The sequence below is a fragment of the Taeniopygia guttata genome, chromosome 6 (genome assembly GCF_048771995.1).
Source record: "Taeniopygia guttata chromosome 6, bTaeGut7.mat, whole genome shotgun sequence".
NCBI lineage: Eukaryota > Metazoa > Chordata > Aves > Passeriformes > Estrildidae > Taeniopygia > Taeniopygia guttata.
This window is the reverse complement of record NC_133031.1, coordinates 2,515,738-2,525,818: the sequence shown is the minus strand read 5'-3', so window position 1 is coordinate 2,525,818 and position 10,081 is coordinate 2,515,738. Positions and strand designations below refer to the sequence as shown.

Below are 10,081 nucleotides of genomic sequence, written 5' to 3'. Positions count from 1 at the left end.
TTCGGAGTCACTTGGTGACACAATAAAGAATTTTGGAGTAGAGCAGATCAGAGCAAGGCAACACTGGAACAGTTACCGGGTGTGAATTGTTGTTCAGGAACAGCAGAACCCTTGGAACCAGCTGCTTTTTAGAGCAGGTAAGAGACTCCTGGTCACAGTCCCTGCGTGTTCCAGCCATTTAGATGGAGCTGCTCAAGGCAGAGCTGTTATTAACCCTCATTTGTGCCATGCTGGAGTCAAGCAGAGCTTTCCCCACTCAGCAGGAGTGGGGCCTGCCCTCTCTAGGTTGTGCAAAGACCATCTGCCTGTTGCCTTCCGAGCGCAAATACAATCTGTTACTTTGTCAAAATAAACAACACATCTATCTGATCATTTCTAGCCTGCTGCCTGCTTGACTCCCCAGCGAGGAGGGAAACAGCCTGTTTATAGCACTCTCATTTTGGGGCAGAAGCTGTTATATCTCAAACATTGCAGTGAATATTTCATAGCTCCAGAACCCAGAGACAGGGCTTCACTCTCGCTCGGGCTGGCAGGCGTTCAGGGTCGTCCTGGCAGGACAGGAATGCCAAGTGCTCCAAAAGCTCCATTTTATGTGTGTATATAATCCAGGGAATTTGATCAAATCAGTGTAAGCATTGCCTTGACATTAGGATAACCAAATGCAATCAAAGTTGATTTGTTTCTATATGATGGTCATGGAGAACAGCTGTAACAACTGAGTTCTGCAACTAATCTATATTTCTGTAATGAATGATTTTTCCCATTTTTAGCCATTTTTAAACCCTTTCTCAACTTTTCATATTGCTTATATGATTGTTATGCCAGTAGATTTGGTACCATGGGCTAAAGAAGCCAGAAAACCTACATCCTAATTTTCTGGAGAACTCTCTTTAATAGTACTTTCTTAAATTAGACCATCCCACATAGTTCAGAATTTAAAGTCTTTGTATGTGTCAGATTCTGACACATTGTTTAACATGGGCTGATTAGCTGCAGTCACAGGTTAGCTATAGTGTGTAAGAAAGGGGAAAGATCTTTCCTCCCCAAATAGCAACTGATTCGCAAATGTGGCTTATTAACTTAACAAAATACCAAAGATGCCTTTTCATCCTTTAAAAGGAGGTTTTAATCCTTGTTACTTATCCTTAAATGCAGCTATGCAGACTGCAGGGATCATTATCTTAATTATTCCTTAGTCATATAAGTAAAAATACCAATGGAATGTTTAATTACAATCAACATGACTTTTTGTTGTTGTTGTTGTGGGGATTTTTTTGGGTTTTGGGGTTTTTTTTGTGGGTTTTGCTTTTTTTCTTTTCTAATGGAAATTTACAAATATATCTTTCAGAATGAAGAAAAAAAGAATAAGGTAACAAACCCCAGGAAATAACATTGTTTTCACCTGAGGAATACATTGTAGGATCCTTCTCCACAACTCAGAAATCACAGCCAGAAGGGGATAGGGAAAACTCTGGGAATCACAAGTATAGAATGGCCTCTTCAAAGAATTAGAACAGGTAAAGACTTGTAGCTAAGGAAACTGAGTGGTGACTTGAGAAAGGACTGATGCTCTTGGCTTGGTGCTCTGTGCCTCCCCAGGGAATGCAGTTTTTTACATTAACTACTAAAATACCTATTTCAGTTTCTGAGTTTGAGGAAAGCTCGATGGATAAAACCATACTTTTTTGAGTGATGCTTTTGGCAAAAGATCAATGTGATAACCAGGCACTGCCAAGCTAAAAGGCAGAAATGCCTCTATCCCTGTCAATTTATTTAAGAAAACTACTTGCAACGATGTGCATTTACTATAGCACAGCTTTTTGGTGCAGAAAGTGACCCATTCTTTTTCTGGGGACTCCTGATGCCATGATTTGGGTTTGGCATTTGCAGAACTGTATTTGTTTGTCAGAGCAGCAAAGATGCAGCAATGTGCCATAGCACTGTTTGAGCACCGAGTCACTCAGCTCCCTGTCTGCACTGAACAGATCACACTTCCCACTTCTCACTGTGTTGCAAAGGGATCTCAGATCTGATTGATTATTCCTGTGCTAATAAGGATTTCTGTCCCTTTGCTGTCACACGCTCTGGTGTAGTATGGAGCAGTGACACATTTCCTTTCTCCTCTGGGGACACAGACAAGCACACTGTCTCCCTGGCTCAGCTCCAGGTTCTTTTGAGAGCAGCTTCACAGGTAAGGACAGCACAGCACTGCCTGCTTATCTGCTTTCATAATTGTTCCTCAGTTTGATTTCAAACAAAACCATTTACCTCATTACCTAATTTTTCCTGCTAACTGCATAGCCCTAAAAGAAAACAAAAAATCTCAGCTGTGTCCTATAAATAAATGAAAATGTTTTGAAACAAGCCAACCTTTGGGTCTCAGCCTTTGGTTTGTCTGAGGCAGGACGGAGCAAGCCTCCAGAACATTTATTTATTGAGCAAGTGCAAGATTTCACTGCTCTACCAGGGTAGAACAATACAGGAGCCATCACTTTATTAACAAGAGTGACCTTGAAGCCTTAAGGAATGATAAAAGCAAAAGTTTCAAACACATACTCCATTCCCAGTTGGATCATCAAAGCATGTTTGTTTTCCTGTATAACTCTAGGCATCAGTCCCTGTTAAACATCCAGATCCTTGAGGGTTTGGCTTCACTGCAAGCTCACTGTCTGTACCCAGAGGAGGTCAGGAGTGAAGCACACTTTTGCTGTCTGGCCACTCAGAGCTAATGGACTTTCATCACAACGCTGATTGCAAGGAACCTGCACTGCACTGCATTGGTGCTTGGGCTCACTCAGAAATGCACCCGGGCATACAGGAGAGGAGGGGAAGGGAGAGACGTACGGACACCTTCCAGTTGTTTCAGTTTCAGGCAAAGACAACACACAAAGCTGATAATTATTTTAGCATGGGCATAATTAGAGTCTATCTCTCCCCTCTTTGCCCTTGCTGTCTCAGTTCCACACTTAGTGTGGGTTTGTGACTTATGGTTGATTAATTCCTGCTGTGCCATGGGAGGCTTCAGGCTTTCTCCCACTGCAGATTCTGCAGTGTCCAGTGCTAGGGCTGAGCGGATGTTGTTGCCTTTCCCTTACACAGGCACTAGGCAGGACTCTGTCCTCTCTCCAGCCATCTAATTTTATAGTGATAAGAGTCTTTTTGAGGTTTCTCTCCTAAATCCATCGACATTTCCCACCAGTTCCGCAGTTCCCGGGCCCGACTGGCAAACAGCAGATGGCGTGGTTGCCTCAGCACAGGAACCTAAAGCCCACCCCCAAAGGAGACCTGAATTCACCTGTAAGTGAATTTATGGGCTAGGATTTGCATGTGGTGTCATTTACAAAAGACACAAACTATGTGCAGGTAAACAGGCATTTTTATAAAAGGAGAAGAAAGTATGTACATCGTAGGGAACAAATGCAGACTGTAATGGAATAGCTATCTGTGTATGTATTTAATTTATAAATTAAAATAGAAACTTCACTAAAACATTGACACAAAGGAGTAAAGCTTCAACACAAGGCACAGGGAATTCAGCAGACTCCTCTTGGAAAACAATGGGAGGACACTTTAAATATGATGTCATGTTTACCATTACAACCACCCCCAGCCAGAGATATTTTTCATAACCTCCTGCCCGTTTTCTTAGCCCACTTTTAGTTATCCAAAACCCCATTCCCCAAGCAAACTGCCTCTTAAAATCTCACTTTTTTTTTTTCTCCTAATATAGATAATTAATGTAAACACCTCACTAAAGTAAGGTATTTAAAACAGTTAAGATACAGCTCTGCATAGCAGTTTTTATCACAATATAAACCAGCACCTCTGATAATATCAGCACTGGCTTCATTATCTGATAAATGGGTACTTGGTGATTAAACATAAAATTCCCATCTTTTACAAGAAGACAGAAATGCTTTGAAGGTGCTATATTTAAGCAACACTTTACTTCTACAAAAACTCAGCTTTATTTACTACTGAGGAGTGGATTCAGGAGGTTCTTTAAGTGTATCTCTGGTTTCCAGGAGAGGGATGGTTTCATTGAAATCACTGGATTAATTAATTAAGGAAACGTGTAACTGAAATTCAGCTTTTGTTCTAACAAAAATTCCTAAGCTATTTTTCACTCATACAGATGGAAATCATTTACCTGAATCCCTTTCCTTGTACATGTTGAGTGCTTAGTCCTTTAGTGTCCTTTTAATCTTATATCACACTGTGAAAAGAATTGCTTAAAAACTTAATAGTGGAAAAATATTTAGGAAGAAACACCAAATAATTACAATATTTCAATTATTTTATCATCAGTATAACTCCTTATGGCACAGCCGTCTCTGCTTTTGTAAAATATTGCTAGGAATGGTCAACATGGAATTCAGAATTCCCTGGATTGAAACCCAAACAAATCAGCATTATTGTAATAACAAGAAAAAAAGTGAAAAAGAAAAGTCAAATGCTCATTTTGGCTGAAGAAGCTCCTACAGAGGTTGAAAAGTTTGTGGGAAAGAACATCCCTTTGTTCTCTTCATTCTAGCAATTATTAAGCGTGGAATTTTGTGGAAGTCCAAAAAATTCCAAGTAGCTAAACTATGTCAAAAGGAGTTGAAATAAAGTCTTAGAAACAGCACAATGACAGTAAAAATTACTGGTAGCACAAAAGTATACACAGCACATACATGAATCAATGCCAAATAACATTGGATATTCAATATACAAGCTGAAAAGCTCAGTGTGAAAAAAAAAAGTGTACAAAACATTCAGATTTAAACATCTCAATCAGTGTCTATAGGAGAGACACAGAAACAATGCCCTGTCAAGTCTACTCACAATTCATCACTTTACTACAGCTACAATAAATATTCTACATCCTATGCCATCAAGAGGGGAAAAATCTCTCTTGTAAAATACAAGGAAACCAGATATGTAAGGACACAGAGTTGCTTCAGAAATCATTCTCCTGCAGGTCGTTAGTGTTTGTCTGGTGCTGGCTGATGAGCAGATTTTGGACAGAAAGTGTCCCAGTACCACAGAGTTTGGTGTCCAAGTGACACAAAGATGAGAAACAGGAGCAGTGCCAATGACACAAGCATTGCAGGGCCACGTTTCCTGTTGCTCTGAGGACTCTGAATGCCAAGGGGGATCAATGTGACTTTTTGGAGGAGCTAAATCACCAGGATGGAGGACAGCCCACCCACCTCCAAGGCAGAGCATCTAGAGAAACCCCACAGCCACTCACTGCACCCACTGGTGATGGAAGCGTGGAGATCCGTGACATCCACAGGATGTCCCCAAAAATCAGGAGCTGCCTCCCACTGCTGCCCTGCTCAACATCTGGAGCTCATTCCCCATCACTAAAGCCATGAGAAGGGGGTGGGGTGAGGCTCCCTGCATCGGGGGGATCACCTCAGCCCTTCTGGGATGGGGGCAAACACAACTCTGCCCTAGTTTGCCCATCTTTAAATGCAATGGTGAATGGGAACAAGGAGTAGCAGAACCAGGGGAGTGGGAATGGGACAGGTCATGAATGAATGAATGCTGAAGGACCAGGTTTGGAGAAGCAGTCTGCTTGTGGTGGCCTGCACAGTCTTGCTGCCAAGTGTCCCCCCTCTCCTTTTCACCGACATCACCCAGAAAAGGCTGTGGAATTCACGGAGCTAACACTCTTCCTTTGGAAGGTTCAAAAAAAGGTGAAACTGCTCGGTCTGTGGCACTGCTGGTGGGGTGCAACATCATGGTAAAAGCAAATCTTTGCAGGAGAGCAAAAGGGATGATTTACTGAAGCAACATTTTGAAACACTACTGTGAAAAAACAATGGAATTATCACAAAATGGAATTTCACACTCCCAGCAAACTCCCACTGGAGACAAGAGACTGACAAACAGCATACCATGGAAAGCAAGTGTAAGTTGCACTCCACAAGCTCCACAATCAGTCCTCTTATACCTGCCATTAGTATCTAACTTAGTAAGCTCTGAAACAGCAGTTCAACAAACTCATGTTTTGCAGGAAAAACAGAAGTTTAGTAGACTTTTCTTGAAAAAAAATCTGCAGTGTTCTAACTCCATTTAAAAAAGAACAAACAAAATTGTAAGAAAGCTACAAAACTACACTGCCCTTGCTGCCTTTTAAACAGTAAAAGCTTTACAGTCAACTCTAAAATAAATTACAAACATCTACAATCTTAATTCATGTTTTGTCACAATGTTCTCATCAGACCAAAATGTTTACCAAAGCAGGCCTACAAGGAGGGAGGGAGGATAGCAGGAAGGGTAGATAATAACAGTGAGTGGAAAATGATCCAAACGTGACCAACAGAGATTTTCTGAAAACGCAGAAAAGAAAGCAGTTATTTTGCCTGGATCAAAGACATCTGGAAGATACAGGGACAAAAAGAGGGGAAGAAAAAACCCAAAGCGTAAAAAAAGGGGATCCCTTCATCCAGCAAAGCATTTGCACATAGGCTCAGGGTGAAGCCAGCCTAAAGCTAAGCTTGAACCTGAGTGTGCTGCTGGATTCAGAGGAGGGAAAACAACAGCAACACACAGTAACACTTGAGCAGGTACCCTCCAAGAACTTGCCATCTTCAAATAAACGTCTTCCTAATTGAATTTTTCATCTCTTTCTAGCCAGGCCTGCTATTCCAGGCTGTAGAAGATTGCTGAAGAGGACACAGCGGCTCTTGCCAGACTCCATCGCTTTCAGACAGACCATCTAAGGTGGGAAGAGACCATTTCCAATCGGCTGGTCCCTAACATAGCCCTTTCGACCTTTGTAAATGTAAATGAAGAGTTGTGGAGGGAGCGTTTTGTCTGGGAGAGGTCACTGGCACCTGGTCCCTAGGTGTGGCCTTTGGGGATAGGTTTATCCCCACTAAAAACGCGTTTGCCGATAGAAAGCACCTTTTCACTACTGAACTTGGGGAGAAAAATCATGTCAGGAATGTCCGTAGGCCATTTTGGGTCAGGAACTTCTATGCACTTATTCCAAAAGCTCATTAAAAATATGCCTAAAAGAAAACAGAATAGAGCAAACAAATTGCCCCCAAAAATCATTAACAAAAAGTAAAAGTAACATTATCAAACTATATATATAATGGTTTTCATTAAAAAAGAAGGAAAAATGCACACCTACCGCCTGCAGTTCTGGTCAGGTTCTCCCTCTGCCCACCCCACAAAAGTAAAAATTAAAAAAAAATAAAATGAAATAAATTAATCTTTCCACCAGTCTGATTCCCAACTGAAACAATTTCTTCCCCCGCTACTCTATTTCCTGAACACATCTGTTAGAAAACTCAGTTTAAAAAACCTGCAATTCTTCAGATGAACATGAAAGTAAGACTTTTCTCCCAGTCTTTGCAAACCTGGACTTATTTAACTTTCTGTGCATTGGAGAGAGGAGATGGGTGTCAGGTACAGGTGTCCTTATCAGAAGATCAGAATGATTCCACTCGTGCTGACAAAGAGTGTTTCAGTCTGGGATTGCTCTGGGTTAATGACATCCCTTTGAGCTTGAAATCAGCACTTTCTCCCCAGCTGTAATGTGAATTGCTTAGCACTTGGATCTGTCTAATGATTGAGATAATATCATTCATTAGCTCTAATAACAATGGCCCCGGCTCACCCAAGTATTTCAATATGCAAATGGCATCATTTAGACCAGCGGGGAATCACTCCCTCGAAGTTAAATATGTGGTTTAGCTCTTGGGCAAACGGGATTCCCAATGCACTCAGGAAAGTAGAGAGGTTTTGTCATGTTCACAAGATAGGCACTTATTTTAACTTTGGGGTTTTTTAAAATAAATTGCAAGAGCTGTGGGGGAAAGACACTTGAGCTTACAAGTTAACCTCCAGCAGAAGGGGCTGAGTAAAGGATGGCAGATTTGCATGGCAGGTAGTAGGAAGTATCCAGGATTGCACATTCTGCCCTTCAGGCAGATAAGAAACGTCCTCTGAACCCCACAGCACTTTGCCAAGTCTTCGTTTCCCTTTAGTGAACATATAAAAACATGTAACTGAACTTTTGTGATCCTTCTTTTCCATCTGGATGTACATCTGTGGAGATGTACTCACAAAAGGGCCAGCAGAAAACATTTCTGGAGGCCTCCAAAGTACATCCAGAGGGTGCAGTGGAGACCAAAGCACAAGTACAGGAAGCTAAGGAATTAGTCAGTGAAACCAGACTTCTTCCACACTCCACATTTTTCTGACAACATATTTCATGCCTTCAGAATCCAGTATGGTTTAAAAAAACCCCAAACAAACCAACATCATTTCCTTATAATTAAACGGGAGAAGAAAGTTTGTGATGAAAAGGTTAAAGATGGAATCATCAATGATACAGGTGGAAGTCTGTCACCTGGTAACCAGAAATGGTAGCAAAAAGTGTTTTCACATCCTCTCTGAGCAGCACTCTGAATTGAACACAGTTCTGGGGTTTCTCTGCTTTTCTAAAGAGAAATGTTCAAGAAGGGTTTCTTTCTTGGATCAAAGGATCCCCTCCCAGAAATATTGTCTATGTCTTGCACTCATTTACGAGTGCTGCTGGAAAATTAGCCTAATTCTTCATCTGAAGAGTCTGACCACAATAGTGGATTGAAGTGAAAATGACCAAAGAATATAAATGTTGCCATTCTCAATCCGTGCCACTCCGGGAGAAAACAGAAAGCAAAGCAGAAAGTGCTGGCACACCGAGCTCCTGCAGCCCCAGCATCTGGGCACACATTCCTGGTGCACTGCTGAGGAGCTCCTCCCAAGCTTCAGGGAGGGAACTTGCAAAACATGTCCAGCAAATCTTCAGGAAGGTCCTCCTTCTCCTTTCACTGTGCTGCCATTTCCCAAAGCTTCTCCAGCCCCAGACTCACTTTCTGGCTATCAGCCAAGGAGTTTGGCCCTTGAAATGGCAGACAAAAGGGTTCATGTGAAAACAGGCAGAATTGACAGGAATCCACAGCAATAGCAGCCTGGTTACAGGTTTTAGTAGGGACAGAGCCTGAAACTAAATTGCCACAGTCAGGGTGGTACAAACCCAACTGCCCCACTTGGGTTTCTTTGGACGTGTAAGGAGTTTAGGTTTGGGAAGAGCAGCAGGTCAATGTGGTACCACCGATTTGAGCCCTCCAGCAGCTGATGAGACTGTAACAGTACTGGGGCTGTGGAACAGCAATCCAAAATGGTTATCTGGCACTTCAGTTAACATCCCCAGCTACAATCTGCACAGCCACAGGGAACGTTTGTCACCATTATTCCAACCTTTAAATGAGTGGGTACCCCACATTTTCCCCATAGTAGATAAATCGTTTCTGACCCAAATCAGAAGGTATTGTCAAGTGTTCTGGCAATTTCACTTCAAGGTCCCTTACCCTTCAGGCAAGAGCTTTCTCACAAATATAGCAATCAAAAGCAGCCCAAGAAATAAAACAGGTACAGCATCACCTCAAGAGTCCTTAACCTTTCAGGAGCTGTGTCAGGACAAGGTGGCAGATGTGCTCTCGGATCAGATACAAACAACCAACAACAATCCCATGCAGTGCAATCACAAAAACTATGCTACACAAAAACCAGCTACACATAAACCATGCTACAAAGACCAAAGGGAACAGAAAGCATTGGCAGCTTCTCCTAGAAATCTCTATATTTTTAAGGATTAAAAATAGCCAGGATTTGTAGAAGGGAGTGAAGCATTCAGGCACCCTAACTTGCAGCTGAATGCTGCAAGATCAGAGCAGGAACTCACTACTACTGCTGCTGCTGCTGCTACAACCTTCCAAACCCAAAGTACCAGGAATACACCTGGCTGGGACTTTAGTAATTGCTTTAACAGGTGTGCAATAAAAAGGGGCTTACACTAATGACATCTATTACTGAGAAGTCCAGGGAGAATCTCTCAGTGCTCTGTGGTTCATTTTATTTTTGTGCCGTTTCAGCTCCAGTACACCAAGCATCTCATGAAAACATCATGCATGGAAACGTTTCATCCCAAGGACAATGTTGGCATGAGAACAAATGGTTGTAAATACCATTAATTAGTTTAGGTTGAAAGTTTCAAGGAGTTTCCTAACTGTGAGGGCAATGGAGTTGGAAC

General features: G+C 42.0%; 1 protein-coding gene across 15 annotated transcripts in view; it reads right to left on the bottom strand.

Annotated features, from left to right (window-relative positions):
• Window positions 1-3,358: 3,358 nt before the first annotated feature.
• The window catches only part of COL13A1 (collagen type XIII alpha 1 chain), a 59,603-nt gene continuing 52,880 nt past the window's right edge, over window positions 3,359-10,081 (bottom strand). For all 15 annotated transcript variants that reach the window (XM_072930809.1, XM_072930807.1, XM_072930806.1 and 12 more), the window contains one exon: window positions 3,359-8,890. In XM_072930809.1, coding sequence (XP_072786910.1) covers window positions 8,858-8,890 — 33 coding nt within the window. In that variant the 3' untranslated portion in view covers window positions 3,359-8,857. The remainder of the gene's footprint in view (window positions 8,891-10,081) is intronic.